The following is a 27,675-nucleotide window of genomic DNA, read 5'->3' as shown; positions in this document are numbered from 1 at the left end:
GAGCCCTGGCTTTTTCCCGATCTTTGGGAGGGGAGGTGATCAATAGTCGCTCTGGCGGTTGGCAGGAGAATTCCAGCCTGTACCCATTTGCTACTAGATACAGGATGAAGGGACTTGAGGTGACTGCTGCCCACTGTGGGAGAAAGGCCCTCAATCTTCCTCCCACTGGAAGATGCTGGTCACTGTGGCTTGGCGGGTTGTTGAGGTGTGTAAAAACAAAACACCCCCTCTACCTTTGCCCTTGTGCCCGGCCCAATGTTTTTTGGGCTTGTTGTCCTCTCTAGGACCTTGCTGCCTGCTTTGGCCACGAAATGTTTTTCTGGTTGTCTGCTTTTTCTTATTTTCTGGAAAGGCCTTTTTTCTATCGGCCGTACGTTCCAGTGCCTCCTGCAGACCTGGGCCAAAAAGATGATCCCGTTAGGGGAAGCCCACATAGGCACAATTTAGAGGCTGCATCACTTGACCAGGTTTTAAGCCAAAGGCTTCTTCTGGCTGAGTTCACTGAAGCTGAAGTCCTGGCTGTCATTCTTGCCGACTCTGCGGAAGAATCAGCTAAAAACCCCACGGCACTAAAAAGGAGAGGAAAGGATTTTAGAATCTCCTCCCTAGGGGTACCTGCCAACAGATGGGTTTGTATTTGTGTTAGCCATTCTTCCAAGTTTCTGGCTACACAAGTGGAGGCCAGAGCCGGTTTAAGATTCCCAATAGCTGAATCCCAGGCTCTGTGAAGAAGGATATCTTCTTTCTTGTCCATCGGGTCCTTAAGCGTGCCCATCAAACGCCAGGTCCGAATTTTTTGAAACCTTTGAGAGAGGTGCGTCTAACTTTGGATTTTTGTTCCACGACTGCGCTGCATCCTCATCAAATGGAAACCTTCTTTTTAGGTTACCAGAAAAGAAAGGTTTCCTCTCTGGATTTTCCCACTCCAGCTTGATAGTATCAAGGAGGGAACTGTGAACTGGAAAAACTTTAGGTTTCTTTTTGTGCAAACTTTTGTACATAAGGTCATGTTTAGACAATTGTACCCCCTCTTCTTCCATTTCAAGAGTTGTATAGATAGCTTTTAATAAGTTATCTACGTCTTCCAAAGATAACTTAAACCTTGAGCCCCTAGAGGATTCTCTATCCCTGGGCCCTGTATCTGACCCTGATTCTTCTGGAGAAGAACGGGTAGATCTGGCTTCAGCCTCAGAGTCTTTTACACTTTGCTGCGGAGCGCTAATGACTGAAGCTTTTCTATTTCAGGAAGTACCCTGTGGAGGAGCCTGAAACTTGTCAATTAGATCCTTAAAAAAAAGGATTTTTGTACTCACCGTAAAATCCATTTCTCTGAGTTCATAGACGGACACAGCCTTCATTGACCTTAGGGTTATGCTTCTTCCTACCAGGAGATTTAGGCAGAATTCTACAGCACTTAAGGTGTTAAAAACGTTCCTTCATGCCGCTCCTCCCAGGGGGCGTGGCTCCCCCAGGCATAACCCACACCCTGCTTTAGCAGCCTCAGTTTGTAACAAGCAGTACAAACAAAGGAGGGGTGGGTGCTGTGTCCGTCTATGAACTCAGAGAAATGGACCCTTCGGCCCACCGAAAGGATGCACGCGACCCCCGTTGCTACAACAGAACTCCGTGTGCCTCCCTGATGATCAACCTACGCCACGGACGTGGTGTTATCGGACAGGATCCTGACCGGTCGGCCCTGTAGATCCAGGGACCACCTGGCAAGGCAAAGCTTGATTGCTCGGAGCTCCAGAACGTTGATCAGTAGGCAGGACTCCACCTGAGTCCAGTGCCCCTGGGCTGACTGGGTGCCCCAAGCGCCCCTCCCCAACCGGAGAGGCTGGCATCCGTCGTGACCACTGTCCAGTGGCCTGCAGAAAAATTACTTTCCAGCCCGAAGCACCGGAAACGCCAGCCACCACACCAGGGGAGACATGATCAGATGACTCAACTGAATCTGGTAATCCAGAGATGACGGAAGCTAGTCCCATCGTGACAGCAGTTCCCTCCGTAGTACCCTGGCGTGGAATTGGGCATACGGAACCGCCTCGAAAGAGGCTACCAACTGACCCAGAACCTTCCTGAAGAATCGCAGAGATGACCGCTTCTGGGTCTGCAACTACTGCACAGCAAATATCAGAGTCTGAAGTTTTTCCGCTAGGAGAAAAACACTCCCGCCCCGGAGGAATCCAGGACCAGTCCCAGGTATCCCTGAGACGGAATCAACCCTGATTTCAGGACAATCCAGAAACCAGCCGAACACTCGGAGAGCCTGACACGTGATAGACACGGCTCCACCAATGCAGAGCTCGAATAAGCTCGTAGGAGAATGTCGTCCAGACATCCCATGATAACCAACCCCCGCTGTCACAGCCGGGCCAGTATCGGGACGAGCACCTTGGCGAAAACCCGCTGAATGGGAAGGACACCATTGAAAATGCCCCCCCCTGACCGCAAAGCACAGAATCTCCAGTGGTTTGAGGATATGCAGGTACACGTTCATGACATCCAAGGATGCCAGAAAATCCCCCTGATGAAGTGCCGCTATTACCAAGCGAATCGACACCACCTTGACAAAACAAAACGAGGGACTTGAGGCCCAGGATCGACCGGGCCCCATCCTCCGTGGGGACACAAACAGAATGGAGTAAAACCCAGAGACCGTTCCAACGAGGGAACTGGCACAATCACTCCCCTGACCAGAAGATCCTGGACAGCCCCTGACGGAGTCAACCGGCGAACCGGAGGAGGCCAGAAGCCGGAGGGAAAAAACCTGTTCGGCAGACAAGAGAGAAACTCAATCTTGTACCCCAAGGAAAACACTTCGCAATGCGAAGCCAGTCTCCCACCCGAGACACGGGCGGGAGCAGACCTTCAGGCGGAAGCAGGTATGTCCGCAGACTTGTTAGGCATGCGGTATCAGGTGCGCTGCTACCCCGCAGCGGGGATTCAAGCACCATGTAGACCTACCCCCACCGCACAGGGCGAGCGGAAAAAAAAACGCTTGGAGGTAGGCAAGGAGGGTCCTTGTACAGGGCGAGGTCCCTAGCCCTTCCCAGACTGTGGGAACAGCATGCGCTTACCACCCGTGGCATCCTCAATGATGCCAGTCAGGGAAGACCCAAAAGGACCGTTCACCCTTAACGGCCATCACCAAGGCCACCTTAGAGGTCCTTCTTCCAGCTCCTGCAGCAGGAGCTTCGCCCTTTAAGTCGGGGCCTGACCAGGGCCCCGGCCAGAGCAGGCCTCACGGCCGAACTCACCACCGTGAATAGGGAGCGGCCCACGGCCTCCACTCTCCTATCAGCGGGATCCTGAAATGCAGGAGCCCCTTCCACAGGCAATGTGGTGGCCATGCGCAGTCTGGACACAGGGGGGATCCACTGGCGGAGGAGAGACCTACTTTGTTTTTTTGTTTTTGTTTTTAAAGCCCCCCTCAAGGGGGTAACAGGTTGCAAAGTTTTTTGACAAACTTTTTGCGGTGCATCCCATTCCTTGTATAACATATAGTCCAAATAAGGAACACAAGGAAACCCTTCAGCGGTGCGTGGTAGTCTGCTGGTACTGACACGGAGGTGTCTCCGCCACATCCTCAATTTTTAGAGTCTCACGCACCGCAGAAACAAGAGCTCCAACAAATTCTTGCCAGCAACTGACTGCAGCAGAGTCATCCTCACTATCCATAAGGGTTAAAACCTGCAGCCTCTGACATAACAGAACCAGAAAAAAACAGCGATTCTGTGTCATCCCCAGAAGCAGGCTTCAGGGAGGGGGCGCTTTTTTACCCCCCATCCGGGCACCAGCTGCTTCAAACCTGGCAAGAAACCCAGGACAGCCAACATAACAGATGTGGCAGGGGAAGGGGCATTAAGGGTTAACTCAGGCATAGCTTGAGTTCCATAGTGTCAGCGCTGAGTCACCCACCCTGCAAGGCAGGACAAAAAAAAAAAACCCCACTGGTCACCTCCTTGCTGCTATTGCAGAGCATGGGGGCCCCCCGGTATTCACCACCCCACCCAGCTGCAGAGGGAGCTGAAAAACGTGAGGTGTGCTCTGATGTGCTGGCTGTGATGTATGTTCACCTCATGGAAGATTCACAGCGTTTCACCGCACTAAAACTGTGACAGCACTAAAACTGGTAGAAGAGACCAGAGGCTGTGCTGAGTCATCTCAGGGAAGAATCACAGCGTTACCAAGGAGATTTCCAAGATGGCCACCATCTGAGGTAAAAATTACCTCATAGAACACAGCAGCACTGGCTGTGCTTTGTCTGTCACCTCAGGAAAGAATCACAGCGTTACCAAGGAGATTTCCAAGATGGCCGCTGTCTGAGGTAAAAATCAACTCATAGAACACAGCAGCACACAGCAGCACCCCCCAGAGTAACATACACAGTCCCCCAACAACACACGGGCCCCGGGGGTAATAAAGAAAACCCAGGAGGCCCCCCTTCACAGCCACTACCCAGTCAGGGGAAGGAGGGAGAGGAAGGGGAGAGAGGAAAGCAGGGCGGACCCTCAGTCGACCTCCCCAGGGAAAACACCAGCCAGACCACTTACCTGAGTAAGGGGCCACTACTTACCCGTCCTGCGACTACCCGGCTGGAGGTATCCCAGACAGAACCAACGTCCGTAAACGGCATGGCTGTCGGCCAGACACACTGTGACAAAGCCATAGAGACCGGTCATATGTGTGCCCTAGAACCGAAGTTCCCCGGCCGCCCCTGGATCCTGTCGTTAGGCAGAAAACAAACTGAGGCTGCTAAAGCAGGGTGTGGGTTATGCCTGGGGGAGCCACGCCCCCTGGGAGGAGCGGCATGAAGGAAAGTTTTTAACACCTTAAGTGCTGTAGAATTCTGCCTAAATCTCCTGGTAGGAAGAAGCATAACCCTAAGGTCAATGAAGGCTGTGTCCGTCTATGAACGAAAGAGAAAATCTAAAAGTAGACGTAAGCTCATCTCTGACCGAAGTCAGCATTTTTTGACAGGAGGCTACTGGGTCATCCCTCACTAAGCCATCTATACAGGTGCGGCAAACTGTTTTGCACCAAGTGGGGCTCAGTTTGTTGCCGCTTGGGCATTGTTCCGAGTCTTGGCCTGTAAGACAAAACAAATAAACCAAAAAAAAACCCCGAACCACTAAACGCTCCATAACACCACGTGCAGGAGGAAGGAAAATGTGTCCCCTAACACCAGAATCATATGATTGGGAGGGGGGATAAAAACACTCACTAGGATAGCAAGAGAGTGACAGACAAACACTCCAGGCTTACCTGAGAGGTGCTGGTGTTGGAGACCGCATCTGCTGCCTATGTAGGTACTGCAGGAGAATCCATTGTCCCTGTTGGTCGTTCACAGCCTCTGCTGCTTCCACCAAAAAATCACCAGCAAGCCAGCATCCCCTGTTCGCGCCGTTTATGGAGACAGGAACCAGCGTCTCCGGCGCCCGATGATGACATCACGTGACCTGGAAGTGACCCTCGCCGGATCTTCCTGTGGGCCATGTTGGAGCGCAGAAGCTCCGCCCTTGCAAGTGCCGTGGCTTCCTAAATCTCCTGCACAAACCAGCCTCGCTGTCTGCAGGGAAAGGACACCACCTGCCGCACTGTGACCACCGATATGGGCTCGACGCCACCCCGGTCCTGGACCTCCCCAGGCACAGAGAACAAGCAGGACAGCAGATTTTACCAACCTCCCCAGCGGAGATACTGCTACTGGCAAGGAAAGAGGTTAGTTAAAAAATTACCCCCAATCAGCCATTAGAGCCCCTGCTCGTGAGACCTAGGGGACCAGGTTACAAGAAAAATGTTACCCTCCGTCCGGAGAAAACACCAATACTGACATGGGGCCTGGAGGACCGCCCTTTTATCTGGTGGGGGTAACGTGTTTACTGTCCTGGTAGGAGGAGCCCTAGGTCTCATGGGCTGTCCTTGAAGACACTTTTTTCCCCCCAAGCGTCTTCCGTGACATATGCAGGCCCAGGTGCCACTGGAGAAAGTCCTGAACGTGGCAAAGGCTCCTCCTGTACTGGCAAATCAATGTTTACAGCTGAGGAAGGTACCGAGCATGTGCGGCCAGAGCCTCCTGTCTCAGGCGGCATTGCTTTCTTTGCCCTTAGTCCCTGAGCCCTTTTTAGTAAAAGACATATTACCAAGCAAGAAGCCGAGGTACCAAAATGCATATACTGCTGTGACGAGTTTAACAATCTAAGCATGCAACTTAAAAACACAGACTTTATCCATAGAGTGGGTGTCTCTCTTTGGTAGTGCCTACCAACCACCTAGCGCTTACGTGCCCCAATGCTGCTGTATTCCAAGGGAAGAGCTGCTGGCCTCCTTGATGGATTTCTGGCTCCTAAAAGAGCGCCATTCCCTTTAAAACAGGGTGCACGGAGAACCCCTCCTCAGCCCCCGTACGCGCGACCTAGGGCACTATGGCGGCTGCCTGAGGAGCTTCCCTCTTCCTTTTTGGAGTTTCTCACCGGCGTGTGGAGGAGAGCAGTGGTGGCCGTGTTCAGTAGAGCTCTGCACCGGAGGAAGTGTGCTCGTCCTACGGATCTGACACTCTTTGGAATGAGGTGAGAAAAAAACTCAGCTCTTCACTCCCTCTAGTGGCCAACTTAGAGAAGACACCCCTCAAAAAATTGAAAAAGGTCCTTAAAGCGGGGGTTCACCCTTAGAGGGCACTTTTCCCCCTTAGATTCCTGCTCGTTATTACTAGGGGAATCGGCTATTTATTTTAAAATATGTGCAGTACTTACCCGTTTACGAGACGCATCCTCTCCGTCGCTTCCGGGTATGGGCTTCGGGAATGGGCGTTCCTTCTTGATTGAAAGTCTTCCGAGAGGCTTCCGACGGTCGCATCCATCGCGTCACGATTTTCCGAAAGAAGCCGAACGTCGGTGCGCAGGCGCAGTATAGAGCCGCACCGACGTTCGGCTTCTTTCGGCTACGAGTGACGCGATGGATGCGACCGTCGGAAGCCTCTCGGAAGAATGTCAATCAAGAAGGAACGCCCGCTCCCGAAGACCCATACCCGGAAGCGACGGAAGAAGATGCAGCTCGAAAACGGGTAAGTACTGCTCATATTTTAATATAAATAGCCGATTCCCCTAGACCGAACGAGCAGGAAGCTAAGGGGAGATTTTTTTTTTTTTTTTAAATGGGTGAACTCCCGCTTTAAGTTAAATCTTTTGGCTCCTTTTTCTCTTACCTTAATCCCCGCCGTAGGTTTTTCTGCTGAAATATTTTCAGACAGTACCAATCTTCACCCCTCTTGGCGGGCTTTGTGTGCCAACCTTCAGGGATATGTGTTTCCTATTTAAAGGAGACCTCTCCCCTGGGCCTTGTAAAAGACTCTGACCAGGACTTTAAGTCTGAATACAAAAAGTACCGGACACCAGAGCCCATTACAGGCGACGCCTCTTGCAAGAGGCCCGGATCCACTCTAGTTTTGACATAGCTTCTTCGCCTCTTGGATGGATCCCAAAAAAAGGCATAGCTCCGTAGCCCCGTAGGGTCTGTTTTAGCAGGGCTTCCTTAGCACTTCTCCACGCGTCCTACACCTTAGACACTGGTGAAAAAACTGAGGTACCTCCTCGACAGGAGGGTCTATATGGAGGGAACTTACTCTGATTGGTTGTACCAGTGTCCAATCACCTCTGGTGAGCATATAACCCATTATGTAAAGACTTAGGCCCGGATTCACAGACACTGGCGCATATTTATGCCGCCGTAGCGTATCTCCTTTACGCTACACCTACGCAGCGCAGAGGCAAGCACTGAATTCACATGATCTTCACCTCTGTGAATCAGAAACAGCCTTGTATGCACTTAAAAGGCTACTCCTTAATATCATAAACGCAGTTAAGCCAACTCTTTCTGTATCCAGGAATAGAAGAGTATATCATACTGCTCAGAAAGGAGTCAATCTAAAAGCTGAGTAATGTTTTAAAGAACAATATACACAGCCTACGGGATGCTTACCTGAAATAATGAACATCTATCATTTCACACCACGCTCGGGCTCTATTCACAGCTGGACCATCTGAATCTGTACACTGGCAAAAAAGGAAACAATTGGTTGTTGATGCTACAGAGATGTCTAGAACAAAGAATTTTTTCTTAACATTGCTCTTATTTTGGTATAAAAACATGTTTTGTTTCCATATATCTAAAAAGCATAATATGCCCTGGTGCCCAACACACGGGCTGTACACTGAGCCCCAGTGGCTACACCCTTATAAGAGCACTAGTGTCCCCAAAAAAGAGAGAACACTTGTTTTAATAACTTAAAATCATTATAACAATCACAATATTACAAAAAATAAGCTATTGTGTAGCCCTCTGGTGAGTTCACCTTTTGGAACATGTTACATGTTCCACCTGTCATTAGGGTGGAGCATGTAACATGTTCCAGTAGCTGCAGCCTCTCCCCCCTCCCCAGTGACAGCGAGCAGGGAACTTATCCTGGCGCCTAATAGCAGCAGAAGTCAATGGCTGTGGAGGGAGGGGGGAGCTGCTGCACACAGAAGTTTTTTTTACCTTAATTACGTTATGAGGAAGACGCTCAGTTGCTCGTAGGGACAGGTATTGTTCGGAGGGGGTCCATGGGTGGGCTAGAGGCTGCCCGTTTTAGCTGCTCAGTCCCGTCTTTGGGGGGTGGGGGGGCGTAAAAAATCTGCCTATCTGGGGGGGTGATACTTTCTTGTGTGGGGCTTTTTATTGGAGGGGGGGGGGGTAATTGGCATACAGTATAGGTGGGGGGTAGGGGGGAGGTCTGGTGTCTGCCTCATGCAGGTCGGGGTGGGCAAGCGGGTGCACCAGAGCCAGCCACGGTGCTTTAGCAGGTGAGGCTCAGGACTGACCTCTTTCAGCACGGGCAGATCCCTGCATGGCAGCTCCTCTATATACAGAGATTCAGGGCTTGAGACATGCAGTTATTGCTCAACTACATGAGGAAACGTTTGTTGCATCCTTTGATTTCACTCGTTCGTTCATGTATTTTATTTACAGGTATGCCTTGTTTAGCAGTCATCTTGGGTCAGCTTTACATGTTTATTGCTCACATATCTGTCATATATTTTGCTTTAGGACACGGATGGCAGTGTGTACACGTTCCTCCAATCCGTGTCGCTACGTCTCTTACGCAGATTCACTCCACCCTAAGCTCTCTGGCAAACAAATTTCAGGAGTTATGGGTCAGGGTTAAGGTGTTAGAGAGCCATCCCGAGCATTTTTTTTATCATTTTTTTTTAATGGATCAAAAACGTTAAAAAAACGCTGGTGAGCGGCGTTTTTGAGCATTTATTGACGTTTATCAGCGTTGGAGCGTTTTACATCTCAAAACGTCTCTCAGAACCCACTAATTTTGGGTTTTTTTTACTGCTCAAAAACATCACTGCCCAAAACTGCTGATAACAGCATTTGTGTGCATGGACACATAGGATAACGTGATGGAGAGTTTAATGACTGTAGAAAAAAAGTCTACTGCCAAAAACAGCTCCTGTAAAAACATACAAAAACGTCCAGTGTGCACGAGGCCTAAGTCTTATGCCTGTGGTGATGTGTCTGATTGTTAAGACCAGGGATCTCAGGCTTAATCGTAAGCTTACTATCCCAGAGTTTGTCTTGGCCTTCAGTATGTTCAGGGATATTATTTGCTCAGTAAGCCCCCATAGAAGGGAGGAATTGGATCATTATCTTAAGAGTTGAGGCAGATTTGGGGGAACAGCATTTTACGATTACTATCGTTCATTTTCCGCCAAGGCCGCTGCCATGTTTTCCCAACTTCAGGTAGTCACAGTTTGGAGTAGGATAGATACTGAGCTATTTTGCCGATATTTTGCTGGGCTGAGGCCACCGGTTTGTGTAACATGCCAGTTATCTTTGCATACTGCATGCTGGTGCCCCAATACTGAACTTCCAGTTTTACCAGACACATCCAGGGTTTTCCCTAGTTCCCCACCTGCCCCGACTCAGGCTGCTGCTTTCGATAAGTTAGGTCAACCTATTCAGTATTTGGGGAAATCTCAGATTTGTAATAACTTTAATCATGGCGTGTGCAACTATAGTCAGTGCTGTCTTTTGCACATACACTCCAGCTGTTTAAGAGCCCACTCAAAGTCGGCCTGCTCTCTTAGACAGGGTAAGAACAGTTGACTAAACCATATCAACATGGCATATTTACAAGCTTGTTTGACCTCTCACCCTTCTTCTAATTTGTGTCAGTTTTTGGTAAAGGGTTTCATGAGGGGTTTCCACACAGGGTTCATTACTTTGCCTTTAGGCACGTTTAAAAGTTTGAATCCAAGGTCATCAGCTGTAGGCTTAGAGGCAGTAGACTCACTGCTCCAGTCTGAACTGGATAAGGGGTTTGTCATTGTTCCTTTTACTTCACCACCTTTCAGGAATTGGAGGATCAACCCTCTTGGGTTTGGGTAAAGGGAAGTTTTTTAACCACTTCCATACCAGGTACTTACGCAGCTTCCCGCCCAAGCCAATTTTCAGCTTTCAGCACTGTCGCACTTTGAATGGCAATTGCGCGGTCGTGCTACACTGTACCCAAACAAAATTGGCGTCCTTTTTTCCCCACAAATAGAGCTTTCTTTTGGTGGTATTTGATCACCTCTGCAATTTTTATTTTTTGCGCAACAACTAAAAAAAGGCTGAAAATTTGGAAAAAAAATAAGTTTTTATTTTTTTCTGTTAATTTTTTTGTAAATAAGTTTTCTCTTTCAATTACGGGCACTGATATGGTGGCACTAATGGGCACCGATGAGATGGCACTGATGGACATCAATGAGGTAGTACTGACGGGCACAGATGAGGTGGCACTGATTGGCGGCGCTGGTATGCGACACTGATGGGCACACATAGGCAGCACTGATGGGCACACATAGGCGGCACTGATGGGCACTCATGGGCGGCACTGATGGGCACTCATGGGCGGCACTGGGCACTCATAGGTGGCACAGATGGGCACTCATGGGCGGCACTGATGGATACTTACGGGTGGCACAGATGGGCACTGCTAGGTGGGCACTGGGCATGGATGGGCACTGTGGGGTGGCACTGATGGACACTGGGGTGGCGCTGATGGACACTGGGGTGGCGCTGATGGACACTGGGGTGGCAGCACTGATTGTTGCCAGTCAGTGCCCATTTGTGGGCACTGACTGGCATCTTTTTTCTTTATGCTTTTTTTTTATTTATTTTTTAGACTTTTTTTTTTTTTGGCTTTTTTTTTTTTTTTGCCCATCCTGGTGCTCCAGGGTGGGCATTCCTGGTGGTCCAGTGTGGCGATCCGAGGGGGGGCTGCGCTGATAAACAATCAGCGCGAACCCCCCCTGTCAGGAGAGCCGCCGATCGGCTATCCTCTACTCGCGTCTTTCAGACGCGAGTGAGGAAGAGCCATCGGCGGCTCTTCCTGTTTACATCGTGATCAGCCGTGGTTGGACACGGCTGATCACGTGGTAAAGAGTCTCCGCCGGAGGCTCTTTACCGAGATCGGAGATGCAGGGTGTCAGACTGACACCCCGCATCACCGATCGCCGCGATGCGCGCCCCCACGGGCGCGCGCGGCATGAAATCCTGCAGGACGTTCTAGAACGTCCTGTCAGGATTTCATAACCACTTCCTGGACGTAAATCGGCCATAGGCCGGGCGCGAAGTGGTTAATAAACTGTTTAATTTATGATATAGTGTATGTGAAAATATTGCGCAAACTTGTAATGAAAAGAAGGTGAAAAGGTGGGCAGCCAACACACAAAAAATATTTGTAAAGGTAATGTGTAAAGAAAAGTGTAGCGCCAATATACCTCAACTCCACTTTGGTGGGAAACCGAAAGGAGAGAGATAATATAAGGTTGGAATTTATCCAAATGTTTACTTAACACCGTGAGGTGTGGTGACAATTATGTGTAATTGAGAATTTTATAAATGCCCAAAAATAAATAAATAAACTTGTAAGATGGGAATACACACCTAAAATGCAAAAATTGTCTATGAGACAAGTATTCCTGTGTGAATATTAGTGTGAACCCCAGAGGATCAACATGCACCTGTTGCCAGTTAGGTCCTGTTAGGAGCTTTGGAGAGAGATAATGATACCCTCAAATAAACACACCCTAAAGCAATTAACCTGCAAAGGCAGGTGAGCTATAGGTTCAAACCAAGTCCTTTTGGAAAAACATCTTAAATCATATAGGATGGTATTAAATTTGCATAAATTATATATAGTCCAATCCCCTGTTGGGAATAATACATATATATGGTCCTTTTGATTGTATAAATGCGATGTATATCCTCAGCAGCACACTTCAATCAGACTTTTACGAGAGAAGAAATAACTGGGTACTCTTACCAGAACACGATGACCCACTGCTCATCTTACGATGGGTGGGTCTCCAAAGCTTGTACGGGCCGATTGCCCTCTCTGGTTACCCTTGCGATGTGGTTCTCTCAAGGCCTCTCCAGCCTTATGTAGTCTCCAGATAGTGGTTGGTGCAAGATTATACTCACAGACAAAAGGACGCAGATGTTCTCCAAAAAAGGTGGGTGATGGAATCAGTAGTTGATCACAACAGAGTATGTGAAAAAAGCAAAAAAAGGGCTCCACATAGTGTAAAAAAGTTACAGTTTTAATAAAAACTTTCAAACTTGTGTCACTGAAAAGGTGAGCACTCTGAATAAAACAACGCTTTGAACAGAATTTTCAAACAAAGTTCAGTAGTAAAAATCAAAAATCCAACAAAAAATCAAATAAATCCAAAAAAAAAAAAAAAAAAAAAAAAAAAACCCATGCAGCAAACCAAAAAGCTTTCCAATCCAATGAACGGACAGAAAATATCCACAGATAATGCAGGTGATGGCGGTGTGACCTGTGTACCCTACCGGTTTCGTCGCTATAAGGACTTCTACTGGGGTGTATACATAGGTCTATGCCATCCACTGCCAATATATAGCCTAAAAGTCCACCTGTCTGTAATCTTACCTTGTTCCACAGCTGACTCCGGCGTGCGCTCCAATTAGGCACACATGTTTGGATTTGCTCTCCAAAGCCCGGAAGTAGTGGGGAGGGCCATTAGTAATAGTGGGCGTGTATGCTGGAAGTGTCTCTAACTTTCCAGTTTGTCGCTGTCCTCGTTCTCCACCCCTCGCATGAGCCCATTGGCATAGAGAGCGCTAGACGTCATGACGTCACGCGCATGCGCACATCGCCACCTTGATGCCACGCTTCCGCGTGTCACAAGGTGATTCAAGCCTCGTTTTCATGCCCGGGAGATGTGTTCATACAGCGCTGTGACGTGACGCACACGCTCTCCATACAGCAGTGCCGTGTGTCCGCGTGTCACGATGCGTTCCACGCCTCGTTATCACGTCATGCAAGCAGATTCCTGCATGCAGGACAGCGGCATCTTGTGGGTAACTAGGGTTAGTGTTTCATTGAAGTCATTTGACAGCAAAGACATATAGTATTGATGTTCCACGATTACCTCTAATGGTCATAAACACATCCAGGTAATTCTACATATATTGGGAGAATGGAAAACGTGGGTCCCAAGGATTTAATCCCAGACAGGTGGATTGACAATATGCAAAAGAAATAAAAATAATATTATATAAAGCCAATCATCAATATGCATTTAAACCGGCCACATTATATATTTTCACTTAGAACTATAAAGGGAATATAGAAATTTAACAGGCTTTTCTTACTAAGGCAATAAAACTTATCCAAACCATATAAGATCTCCCGGGCAAACCAAGGGAGGAAAAATTTATCGCTAAGCCTGGTTGATGAAGGCGTTGACGTCCCACTCAACGTTTAACCCATGTGGTACAAAACATTTTAGCTGGTAAATCCAGAATACCTCAAGCTTAGACACCCCTCTGACTTTGGGCTCGCCCCTCCAATGGGGGACAAACCTGTCTATAATTTGGAATTTAGTGCCTTCTAGTTTTTTATTATGTTTTTCTACATAGTGCCTGGGTACGGTGTGGTTAGTACGGCCTTTCAAAATCTTTGCCACATGCTCACCTACCCTTGTGGAAAAGCTCCGTATGGTACGACCCACGTACTGTTTTCCACAAGGGCAGGTGATCAAGTAAACGATATTGGTTGTGGCGCATGTAAAGAAGTGACGCATGGGGTATTCTATCCCCGTAGTGGTAGACCTAAAACTGGTGGTTTTTTTCCTACCACATATATTGTTGGTGCACACTGTGCATCTCCTACAGGGATGATATCCTTTTGAAAGGGGAAAAAAAGACGGCTTTATGGGGGGATCAGGGACATTGGGTGCAATCTGATTCCTCAACGAGGTGGCCCCTCTGTAAATTATTCCAGCATTTTCGGGAAGGGATGGCCCCAAAATTCCATCACTCTTTAACACTTTCCAGTGTTTAGAGATGATCCCCTTTATCTGCCTGTATTGTACTGAAAATGAGGTAAAGAAAGAATTTTTGAACTTAGACTCTCCCACCTCCTTTTGTCGTGCCACAGTGAGTGAGATTCTGTCAACTGTTGCTATATTGTTAATTTCCTTATCGACCAAATGACCTGGGTAGCCTTTATCTACAAATCTTTGTTTGAGGATCTGCGCTTGTGTCTGGTAGTCTTCGATGTTCGAGCAGTTACGTCTAATGCGCAATAACTGACTCTTAGATACCGAAGAAAGCCAGGATGGATGGTGACAGCTATCGACCGGAATATAGCCATTCCGGTCGGTGCTCTTGAAGTATGTTCTGGTTGTTAATTGATTATTTTGGACAAAGATCTCCAAATCTAAAAAGTGAATACTAGAATGGCTAGCCTCATGAGAGAGTCTAATACCCAAATCATTTGTATTCAAGGTGACCATAAAGTTGTTAAGGGACTCCAGGTCCCCCCTCCAAAGGAGGAGGATGTCGTCTATGTATCGAGCCCAGAGTACTACCTCTGGCCGATTATAAGCATAGACGACATCCTCCTCCCACTTGGCCATGAAGATGTTTGCCAAGCTGGGGGCAAACTTTGCCCCCATTGCCACTCCTTTGCGTTGTAAATAGTATTCCCCGTCATACCAAAAATAGTTGTGCGCAGTAGCGAACTGCAGGAGCTCCAAAATAAAGGTCTTTTGCGCACCGGGGAGGGTTTCTGAGCGCCCCAAAAAACATTCAACTGCTTTATAGCCCAACTTTTAGGCTATATATTGGCAGTGGATGGCATAGACCTATGTATACACCCCAGTAGAAGTCCTTATAGCGACGAAACCGGTAGGGTACACAGGTCACACCGCCATCACCTGCATTATCTGTGGATATTTTCTGTCCGTTCATTGGATTGGAAAGCTTTTTGGTTTGCTGCATGGGTTTTTTTTTGGATTTATTTGATTTTTTGTTGGATTTTTGATTTTTACTACTGAACTTTGTTTGAAAATTCTGTTCAAAGCGTTGTTTTATTCAGAGTGCTCACCTTTTCAGTGACACAAGTTTGAAAGTTTTTATTAAAACTGTAACTTTTTTACACTATGTGGAGCCCTTTTTTTGCTTTTTTCACATACTCTGTTGTGATCAACTACTGATTCCATCACCCACCTTTTTTGGAGAACATCTGCGTCCTTTTGTCTGTGAGTATAATCTTGCACCAACCACTATCTGGAGACTACATAAGGCTGGAGAGGCCTTGAGAGAACCACATCGCAAGGGTAACCAGAGAGGGCAATCGGCCCGTACAAGCTTTGGAGACCCACCCATCGTAAGATGAGCAGTGGGTCATCGTGTTCTGGTAAGAGTACCCAGTTATTTCTTCTCTCGTAAAAGTCTGATTGAAGTGTGCTGCTGAGGATATACATCGCATTTATACAATCAAAAGGACCATATATATGTATTATTCCCAACAGGGGATTGGACTATATATAATTTATGCAAATTTAATACCATCCTATATGATTTAAGATGTTTTTCCAAAAGGACTTGGTTTGAACCTATAGCTCACCTGCCTTTGCAGGTTAATTGCTTTAGGGTGTGTTTATTTGAGGGTAGGGTTGTCCCGATACCACTTTTTTAGGACCGAGTACAAGTACCGATACTTTTTTTCAAGTAGTCGCCGATACCGAATACCGATACTTTTTTTTAATGTCATGTGACCGTTTTCAAACCACAATACAGACCAAAGATATTTTCTTTAGAATTATGAAGAACTGGTACATCATGGTGTGGGGCTGTTTTTTAGCATACGGTACTGGAAAACTACATATCATTGAAGGAGTGATCACTGTCAGTGCAGCTCATCGGTGCCAGTGCCCAAAAGTGCAGCTAGCCAGTGCCACCTATCAGTGCAGATCAGTGCCCATTAGTGCATCAGTGCAGGGAGGCAGCTTATTAGTGCATCTCATCAGTGCCACCCAATCAATGCCAGTGCCACCTATCAGTGCCATCCATTTATGAGTGCCATTCAATCAATGCCAGTGCCACCTAACAGTGCCATCCAATGGTGCCATCCAATTTGTGTTCGATGTCACAAAAAAAAAAAAAAAGTATTCTATTTTGGTATCGGGAGTATTTGCGCGAGTACGAGTACTAGTGCAAATACTCGGTATCGGTCCCGATACCGATACTGGTATCGGTATCTGGACAACCCTATTTGAGGGTATCATTATCTCTCTCCAAAGCTCCTAACAGGACCTAACTGGCAACAGGTGCATGTTGATCCTCTGGGGTTCACACTAATATTCACACAGGAATACTTGTCTCATAGACAATTTTTGCATTTTAGGTGTGTATTCCCATCTTACAAGTTTATTTATTTATTTTTGGGCATTTATAAAATTCTCAATTACACATAATTGTCACCACACCTCACGGTGTTAAGTACACATTTGGATAAATTCCAATCTTAATTTATGATATGTTCGACCCTCATTGCCCTTAGATGCTTAGCTTAAAGAGGAAGGTTAAGCATAATGGGCTACTATGCATTGCATAGTAGCCCATTATGTGTCACTTACCTTAAACCGAAGCCTACCATGTCCCAGATTTCCTCGCTGGCTGGAAGCATCCATTCTTCACCCCCCTTCCTTCTGGGGCCGCGAACTCCGGCTCTGTGACTGGCGCGGGAGCCGCCAGTAACGGTATTACCCCCCCTCTAGAAAGGGCACAGCATGCCCTTTCTAGAATGTGCATGCACCGAATACACCAGCGCATGTGCGTTAGACATCGTCGTTTGGGCGATTTCTAAATATCTCCTAAACCGTGTAGGTTTAGGAGATATTTCCAGCACCTACATGTAAGCCTTAATCTAGGCTTACCTGTAGGTGAAAGTGGTCTGTAAAGGTTTACAACCACTTTAAACTCCTTAATTCCGTCGGAAGAGTTGGGGAGGGCGCTTGGCTGTTCAAGGCTGATATAGCGGATGCGATTAAATGCCTTCCGATCATGCCATCACTCTGGCAGTGGCATGGGGTAAAGTGGAGGGGGCTGTATTATTTTTTCCACCAAGCTCACCTTTGGTTCTAAAAGCAGCTTCTGGCTGTTTGATACCTTTGCACAGGCGCTCAGTTGGATTCTTACTCATGTGGAATACTGTCATGAAGTCATGACAAAATTCCAAGTAAGCCCCTGCTGATTTACTTTTATTTAGTTATTGTCAGTTTTTGCAGCACTTAACGTCCTGTTGGAAGTTAAGAAGATGGAAGGCCCGACAGTGTGGTGCTTACCTTTTTGGGGATCACTCTGGATACACAGGCCATGCAGGCCAGTCTGCTGACAGACAAACTTAATAGAATCAGAGATTGTATTCATGCTTTTACTATCCCTCAAGCTTGTTCCAGAGTGGAATTGCAATCTTTGTTGGGCATGTTAAATTTTGTCATGGGAATCATTCCCCAGGGTAGGTCATTTATTTTGCGGTTATTGGCTTTGTTACCATCAGCCCTTGACTTAGACTCTCGGGTCAAGCTGGATGCCGTGGCACCGGCTGACCTGCGCTTGTGGGATGAATTTCTCCAGCGTTAGAACGGGATTGCTATGTTTATCCCAACGGAGTCCATGTCCTCTCCACAGGTGGTGACGGATGCAGTCCCGCTATCCTTAGTTTACCACTTAAGGACCGCCTTCTGCACATATACATCGGCAGAATGGCACGGCTGGGCACATCCACGTACAGGTACATCCTGTACTAGTACCCAGCCGTGGGTTGCGGGCGCGCTCCCGTGACCCGGTCCGATGCTCCGGGACTCGTGGACCCAATCGCCGCTGGAGTCCCGCGATCAGTCCCCGGAGCTGAAGAACGGGGAGAGCCGTGTGTAAACACGGCTTCCCTGTTCTTCACTGTGGCGGCAGCATCGATCGTGTCATCCCTTTTATAGGGGGACACAATCGATGATGTCACACCTACAGCCACATCCCCCTACAGTTGTAAACACACTTCAGGTCACACATAACCCCATCAGCGCCCCCTGTGGTTTACTCCCAAACTGCAATTGTCATTTTCACAATAAACAATGCATTTTAAATGCATTTTTTGCTGTGAAAATGACAATGGTCCCAAAAATGTGTCAAAATTGTCCGAAGTGTCCGCCATAATGTCGCAGTCACGAAAAAAATCGATGATCGCCGCCATTGGTAGTAAAAAAAATTTTTTTTATAAAAATGCAATAAAACTATCCCCTATTTTGTAAACGCTATAAATTTTGCGCAAAACAACCGATAAACGCTTATTGCGATTTTTTTTTACCAAAAATAGGTAGAAGAATACGTATCGGCCTAAACTGAGGAAAACAATTTTTTTTTTATATATTTTTGGGGAATATTTATTATAGCAAAAAGTTAAAAATATAGATTTTTTTTCAAAATTGTCGCTCTATTTTTGTTTATAGCGCAAAAAATAAAAAAAACGCAGAGGTGATCAAATACCACCAAAAGAAAGCTCTATTTGTGGGGGAAAAAAAGGACGCCAATTTTGTTTGGGAGCCATGTCGCAAATTGTCAGTTAAAGCGACGCAGTGCCGAATCGCAAAAAGGGGCAAGGTCCTTTAGCTGCATTTTGGTCCGGGTCTTAAGTGGTTAATGGTCGTGACGTTCGATACCTGCTGGCTTTTGTTGCTTTCTGCCACTCACAGTTGAAGCTGTCATATGGCACTATCAAAACGTATCTGGCAGGGGTTCAGCATTATTTGTCCTTATAGGACCCAAATAGACCATCCATCTTTTCAGCTCATTCCATCAAGGCCATTCTTAGTGGTATTAGGAGGAGTAGTCCTTCTACAATCAGTAGACTCCCTATCTCAGGGCATGTCCAATTTGCTGGCCAGGTCACCTTTCAGGAGGCTGCTCAGCTTGGTCCTCAAAGCAGCTATATATTTGGCATTCTATGGGTTCCTCAGGCCGCGTGAGTTCACTCATTCCTGTGTGCTCACAATTAGCCAGTTGGTTAGATATACGATCATTTCCAGTTACATCTGGTTGCTTACAAGATGCAGCAGTTTGGGGCCGGTACGGACGTCAGGTTTTTCAGGACCGGCAGTGCTTGGTGCCCTGTGGCAGTTTTGGACCAGCTTATGCCGCTAGTCACATACAAACCTAGGTATATTCCTTGTTACCCTTCCCTCATGCTCCCCTCATGGCGGCACAGTTTACCAAGTATTGCCGCACACTATTAATCAACCTGGGGTTGAACCCTGCAGTCTTTTCTGGTCATTCTTTTAGGATAGGGGCGGCTTTCGCAGCTTCTCGCCATGGGATCCCGGCTCACATTAAGAAATTGGGTAGATGGAATTCAACTTGTTTTTCCAGATATGTCCTGGATCCACATGTTGAGATATCTTTCAGGCATTTGGCTGATGTTGTTACGTTTATTTCAAAAAAATCTGTTTGCCGATTCATCCTACTGTCTTTATTTTTGGCCCCTTTAGGCATACTGACCACGTGACCATTGGCACACCCCAGGTCACTTCTGTTTTCCTTTATTACCTTTCTTACTTGATCTTTCATAGACTCCAAGTACAAATGAGAAGGCTGGCCGCAGGTTAGCCTGAATTTGTAGGAGTTGTCGGGCTGTACTTAAACCCGCCCTCCTCCTCCTTTCTCCTGTCGACCTTCCCTTTTGTATTTCACTCACCCGTTCCCCTTTTTTCTTATCTTTTCCATTTCATATTTGAGTATGCCCTCTTTAGGCATACTGACCACGTGAATATTGGCACACCCCAGATCACTTCTGTTTTCCTTTTACGTTTCTTACTCGATCTTTTATAGACTCCAAGTACAAATCCAATTAGTTGCAATGGTTAAACTGAGAATATTTAGTATACCCACATGCATAACATAATAATAATTTTTCGAAGAGTATAAATAAAATACAACAGGAAGGCACTGCTTGATTGATACATACACAATCCACCACCATCTTGCCTAGTTCTCTTGCTCCGACCACAGTCTTCATTACCTCCCATGGGTTAGACGGTCTGAACACATCAACACTGCCAACCTGAATATGGGGGGGCTTTCCAGTTCCCAATGAAACCACCACACTTAATTTCTTAACCTGTTCACTTTGACCCTGCAAATAAGAAAGGGAGAATAGTCAATTTTACTTGTAAATGTTTTAACGATCCTTTAGAAGGCTATACAAAGAGGGATTTCCCTTCTGTAGGATGTATTGAATACAAAACCAAGAAGCCACATACAATATAGTAAACATGATTCATTTATCTTACACCACAAATCTACACATATTCCTCAATAGGCAAAACAAGCCAGACTGGATACAATTAGCATGTCACAATGCTTAATGCGGTAAGCCATGTGACAAACTCTGAATGAAGCCTTTGTCTATATGTAGTTGTTACTCCAATCTAGTAGAAAGACATTCTCACCTGACGCTTCTTGCACGTGTTGTAGTCATGGATCTCTGCCATGGCATCTAGGGTGGGATTATTTGAAAGCAGCCCACCATCCAGGAAGCGACCCATAGGGCGAAAATACGTGGGAGCGGCACCACTGGAACGAGCTGCACGCCACACCAGTTGCTCTACATGCAGAATAGCAAAGAAAGATAACGAAGTATGCAAAAAAGAAAAAGTGAAATAAATGAAGAGCAAAACAGCCATAGTAGCATCAGTATATGGGCTATTTGAATATATATCACATTAGGAAAGAATTGCACTACAAAGTAATAATCTATATAAAATGTCTTACAACTGGAAGCTAGTGGCATTGGACTGACCTTGGAAAGTCTAGATCTAAAGCGGCTTTAGAAAACAATCCATCTATAGCCTATGGCCAAGCAGGGTAACAGAGTGGAGCTAGCGGGACACTTTAGTCATACCTTCCCAGGACAAATCTAAGCTTTCACCTCCCTCAACATCTTCACCTGCAGTTGGTAAGTAAAAATATTGATGCAAAGCACAAAGGGTCTTCAAGGAATGATTTAATACAAATTCGTAATTCATCGATTTTCACCAGCTTTTTAAAGGGTCACTAAAGGAAAAAAAAATGTTTTGCTGAAATGACTGTTTACAGGGTAGAGAGACATAATAGTTAACTGATTCCTTTTAACCACTAGCCGACCGCGCACCGTCATTATACGGCGGCAGGTCGGCTCTCCTGGGCGAGAGCCCGTGGCTATACGGCGGCTCTTTGAGCCGCCACTAGGGGGCGCGTGCGCGCCGCCGCTCACCCCCGACTCCCGTGCGTGTGCCCGGCAGGCGGGATCGCCGCCGGGCACACGCGATCGCTCGTTACAGAGCGGGGACCGGGAGCTGTGTGTGTAAACACACAGCTCTCGGTCCTGTCAGCAGGGGAAATGCTGATCTTCTGTTCATACAATGTATGAACAGAGGATCAGTGTTTCCCCTAGTGAGGCCCCCCCCCCCCCCCCCACAGTAAGAACACACCCAGGGAACATACTTAACCCCTTCCCCTAGTGTTAACCCCTTCACTGCCAGTGGCATTTTTATAGTAATCCAATGCATTTTTATAGCACGGATCGCTATAAAAATGCCAATGGTCCCAAAAATGTGTCAAAAGTGTCCGAAGTGTCCGCCATAAAAATCGCTGATCGCCGCCATTACTAGTAAAAAAATATATTAATAAAAATACCATAAAAATACCCCCTATTTTGTAAACGCTATAACTTTTGCGCAAACCAATCAATAAACGCTTATTGCGATTTCTTTTTTTACGAAAAATATGTAGACGAATACGTATCGGCCTAAACTGAGGAAAAAAAATGTTTTTTTATATATTTTTGGGGGATATTTATTATAGCAAAAAGTAAAAAATATTCATTTTTTTTTAAATTGTCGCTCTATTTTTGTTTATAGCGCAAAAAATATAAACCGCAGAGGTGATCAAATACCACCAAAAGAAAGCTCTATTTGTGGGAAAAAAAGGACGCCAATTTTGTTTGGGAGCCACATCGCACGACCGCGCAATTGTCAGTTAAAGCGGCGCAGTCCCGAATCGCAAAAAGTCCTCTGGTCTTTGGGCAGCAATATGGTCCGGGGGTTAAGTGGTCATAAATGATAAAAATAGATAAAAAACAATCATATAATGTACCTCCAGTTTTTGCTGTTGTTTCCTGGTTCTCTGATGTACAGAGCCAGAGAGCCAATAGAGGGAAGTGAAGGTTTTGCAAAACGAAACTGGATTGGTGCGGAGGGGTTTTAGACACACAGTAATCACACCTCCTTGATTAGTCACCACAGTGAGAAATCTCCCAGTACTGTGGTGATCAGGAAACAGACAACCAGGAAGTGTCCAGAACAGAGAGGAATTACAGCAACATCAAAGCAAAAATGAACAATGAGGACATGAAACCAGGACTGCAGTAAGGGAAAGGAAGCTATTTAGCTAAAAAAAAAAAAAATTCCTTTAGTGACCCTTTAAGTTAAAGCGTATCCAAACCCAAACAAACCAAAGAGAATATATTGCAGCTCACCAGTTCTTAAATGAGGTGGATGCATTAGGTTTATTTGTTGGGCTTTGTGCCTTTATTTTCACCCAATAATCCTGTGAATAACACACTTCCTGGGTGGCTACATTCACATCTCCACATTTTCCACACATGCTGGAATTCAAACATGTCCATTTTTAATCATTTTAATTACATGGAGAGATGGGATTAGTAGTTTACACACGATAAATAAGGTTGTTTTTGTTTACAGTCCTTCTCACAAGACATGACAAGGATACTGCATATAAAAAAAAAAAAAAAAAAAAGAACAGGCATTTTCTAAACTTGCTAAAAAGGTTATTTAACCTGATAAACACAAAATGGGATTTTTGGTTTACCTTTAAAATCCTTTTCTTGGAGTACATCACAGGACACTGGACATCTTCATATGCATTATGAAAGGGTTAACTGCCACCTTCTGGTGATTGGACACTGGCAAAAAACAAACAAAAAAACAACAGGACAAAAAAAAACTCCCAGCTCAGCACAGCTTTACTTTTCTAGCAAGCCTTGAAAACGTAGGGGTGGGATACTTTTGTCCTGTGATGTACGCCAAGAAAAGGATTTTGCATACATCAAAGGACCCAGGGCATTTTCATTTCAATTACGAAAGGAAAGTCCCAAAGCACTGATTATGAAGAGAGGGCAACACAGCAACAAGCCAACAGGCCTCACAAAACAGATGAGATCATCATACAGCTGCATGCAAGACCCTCCGACCAAAGGTCATGTCCACAGAGCCCTGAACATACACCTGGTCATCAATTCACAATTTTACTAGGTAGCAGCATTAAAAACCTGAGCTAATGAAGCCTGATATTGGATAGCCAAGATTTCTGGTAAAGAGCCATTAATGGGAAAATGGGAGAACCTGCGTTTAAGACTGTAAGCCTGAGAATTAAGCCATTGAATCCTTCTAAAAATTGTAGATTTGGAAGCTGCATGACCCTTCCATGGGCCTTCAGGAAGCACAAAAACAAAATCAGATTGACGAATCACAGCCATCGACTTCAGGTAAACCTTAAAAGGATAAGTTAACCTTTGGGAACATGTTACATGTTTCACCCATTTTTAGGGTAGAACATGTAACCTGCTCCTACTGTTGCAGCTGCTTCCCTCTCTTCCTGTGACAGCAGTATGGGGAGTAGTTCCCTGTACTAGCTGTCACTTTTTGAAAACATTGTGGCCGTGCATGGCTCCACCCACACAGCCGCAGCATTCATTAACAGAGTTCTGTAAATGGATGAACTACAAGTACCGACATCCTTTGCGGATGTCATCTTGTTGTTCTCAATACACCACCACAGGGCTGTTAAGCGTAGTCTTCCTATCAGTGTGAAACTGCCTGCCCGTACATCATGACAGCTCACACTGACAGTCTGCAGGAGACCTGCATGGCATTAGCAATATGTATGAAGAGGTTGTTCCCAGGTATCAGATGTTTAGGACAGAAGGAAGACCACACAATATCCTGGTTAAGGTGGAACAAAAAACACTGAATATAGAAAAAGACGGCTCAGATAACAAGACCGCTTTGTCACAATGAATGACCATTTAACAGGTAAGAGCAACCAATTCTGAAACTGTGCGAGTTTCAAATTCTGAATTTAAAAATCCAAGATCCAAATTCAGAATTCTAAATATCAAATTCCAAGATTTGAATACCAAATTTTGAATTGCGAGTGTCAAACGCCAAGTTCCACATTTTTTATATCAAATTCCAAACTGCGAGTTCTAAATTCCAAGTTCTCAAATCAGAATTTTGAGTTCCATGTGCCAAATTTTGAATATCAAATTCCAAATTCAGATTTTCAAACATCAGAATTCCAAATACCAAGTTCTAAATTTCAAGTTCCAAATTCTGAATTCCAAATTCCAAGTTTTGAGGTCCAAGTTCCAAGCCCCAGGCAAAGCAAGATATCCAAGTTTGATGGCTTAGAACATGACCTTTGGCCGAAGACAAAATGAAAGCCGACTCCTGAGCAGTGCGACTTCTGGTCCCACTGGTGATTGATGAACACTGTGGCATTGTCCAACTAGAATTTTTCTGGAAACCTCCCAGGTGTGCAAACCAAAGCAAGTCAAATTGTCCCCAGTTTCAGGAGTTGATAAGCAACATCCACTCCTGCGATTATCAAGTTCCCTGAACCAAGAGGTTTTCCTGGACTCCACTCAAGCCTACAAGTCTGGCATCTGTAACAAAAACCTTCCTGGACAGAGGCAGGAACTTTTTACCCCCTCTCCACGATCAGCGTGGAAATCCATTAATCCAGAGACAGGTTTGTCTTGGTATAAAGGAGCATCAGGAAATCCAGCCACTGCGTTTTTCTACCGATCTGCCAAAATGTTCTGTTAAAGGGCCTTTGACTGAAATTGGGCAAAAAGGTACTGCCTCGAAGGAAGCAACCTTCTTCCCCTAAACCATCATGCAGAACCCACAGCCGGAATACCCTGGGTTTGTAGCATACCAGAGACTGGAGTCAAAACCTCGGCATTCAGGCTAAAAAGAAGAGCTACAAACTGAAAGTTTCACTTATCCACCGCAAAATGCAGGAACCGTTGGTGTGGTTGGAAAATTGGGATTTGCAGAGACTGACAGAATTTCCCCAGATGGAGAGGTGAGGTCAGACCAATTTCATGTAAAACTCTTGCACTTAGACATTGTTGAGTCCTTTTAGATCCAAAATGGGAAGAACATCCTAATTTGGCTTGAGAACTGTGAAAAGATTTGCATAAACACTAGAGATGTACCGAAATTTCGGGCAAAAATTGTGTTATTGCCATTTTGTTAAGAGAAAAAGGTGCTGATTATTTTGCAGCGATATTTCATAGTTCACGCAACTCAAAAAAAGCATCAAAAACATAACACAGGTGCGTTGATGCGTTTTAGCTGTGTTTTTAATGCATTTCAATGGGTAGGTGCAGTTTTTTTTAACTGACCAAAAATGCAGCAAGCAGGATTTTTAACGCCACAATGATCACGCAAGGGACCAGTGTAAAGATATACATACAATTTAAAGGCACACATTTTTCTTGAACTAAAGGTGCCAATAATGTCCGACATTAAATTCATATTCATTTAAATTCATGATATTAAAGCGGGGGTTCACCCTAAACCTACTTTCTAGTATTACAATGTCCCGACACATTACAATACAATTATGCCTATTTTTTTTTTTTTTTATGCTGTACATACCTCGGAACAGCCAAATTACCCGCGGCTTCCGGAGTTGCGAATCCCGTGGGAGTGGGCGTTCCTAACTTGCTGGTGATTGACGTGATGACCTAAAATGAGCTCCCCCCGTTGCGTAAGCTGCGTCACGATTGCCGAAAGGAGCCGAACGGCGGTGCGCAGGCGCAGTATAGCGCCGAATCGCCGTTCGGCTTCTTTCGGCAATCGTGACGCAGCTTATGCGACGGGGGGAGCTCGTTTTTGGTCATCACGTCAATCACCAGCAAGTTAGGAACGCCCACTCCCGCTGGATTCGCAACCCGGAAGCCGCGGGTGAATTAGCTGTACCGAGGTATGTACAGCATTAAAAAAAAACAAAATAGGCATAATTGTATTGTAATGTGTCGGGACATTGTAATACTAGAAAGTAGTTTTAGGGTGAACCCCCGCTTTAATTAAAAAGTCAAATATAATACAACTATATACAATGGGGCAAAAAAGTATTTCGTCAGCCACCAATTGTGCAAGTTCTCCCACTTAAAATACTGAGAGAGGCCTGTAATTGTCATCATAGGTATACCTCAACTATGAGAGACAAAATGTGGAAACAAATCCAGACAATCACATTGTCTGATTTGGAAAGAATTTATTTGCAAAGTATGGTGGAAAATAAGTATTTGGTCACCTACAAACAGGCAAGATTTCTGGCTCTCACAGACCTGTATCTTCTTCTTTAAGAGGCTCCTCTGTCCTCCACTCATTACCTGTATTAATGGCACCTGTTTGAACTTGTTATCAGTATAAAAGACACCTGTCCACAACCTCAAAAGAGTCACACTCCAAACTCCACTATGGTGAAGACCAAAGAGCTGTCAAAGGACACCAGAAACAAAATTGTAGACTTGCACCAGGCTGGGAAGACTGAATCTGCAATAGGCAAGCAGCTTGGTGTGCAGAAATCTGTGGGAGCAATAATTAGAAAATGGAAGACACACAAGATCACCGATAATCTCCCTCGATCTGGGGCTCCACGAAAGATCTCACCCTGTTGGGTCAAAATGATCACAAGAACGGTGAGCAAAAATCCCAGAACCACATGGGGGACCTAGTGAATGACCTGCAATGAGCTGGGACCAACGTAACAAAGGCTACCATCAGTAACACACTACGCCGCCAGGGACTCAGATCCTCCAGTGCCAGATGTGTCCCCCTGCTTAAGCCAGTACATGTCCGGGCCCGTCTGAGGTTTGCTAGGGAGCATTTGGATGATCCAGAAGAGGATTGGGAGAATGTCATATGAAACCAAGTAGAACTGTTTGGTAGAAATACAACTCGTTGTGTTTGGAGGAGAGAATGCTGAGCTGCAACCAAAACACTATACCTACTGTGAAGCATGGGGGTGGCAACATCATGCTTTGGGGCTGTTTCTCTGCAAAGGAAACATGACGACTGATCTGTGTACATGAAAGAATGAATGGGGCCATGTATCGTGAGATTTTGAGTGCAAACTTCCTCCTATTAGCAAGGGCATTGAAGATGAAACGTAGCTGTTTTTTTTTAGCATGACAATGAT

The 27,675-nt window shown here is 45.8% G+C and overlaps 1 protein-coding gene across 4 annotated transcripts in view; it reads right to left on the bottom strand.

Moving 5' to 3' along the window:
- Window positions 1–27,675, bottom strand: part of PLA2G6 (phospholipase A2 group VI) — a 157,083-nt gene that overhangs the window by 22,369 nt on the left and 107,039 nt on the right. For all 4 annotated transcript variants that reach the window (XM_040359537.1, XM_040359540.1, XM_040359535.1 and 1 more), the window contains 3 exons: window positions 20,850–21,004; window positions 20,366–20,533; window positions 7,981–8,054 (listed from right to left, as the gene is read on the bottom strand). In XM_040359537.1, coding sequence (XP_040215471.1) covers window positions 7,981–8,054; window positions 20,366–20,533; window positions 20,850–21,004 — 397 coding nt within the window. The remainder of the gene's footprint in view (window positions 1–7,980; window positions 8,055–20,365; window positions 20,534–20,849; window positions 21,005–27,675) is intronic.

This window comes from Rana temporaria, chromosome 7, assembly GCF_905171775.1.
Source record: "Rana temporaria chromosome 7, aRanTem1.1, whole genome shotgun sequence".
NCBI classification, from domain to species: domain Eukaryota; kingdom Metazoa; phylum Chordata; class Amphibia; order Anura; family Ranidae; genus Rana; species Rana temporaria.
This window is presented reverse-complemented; position numbering and strand designations above follow the sequence as displayed.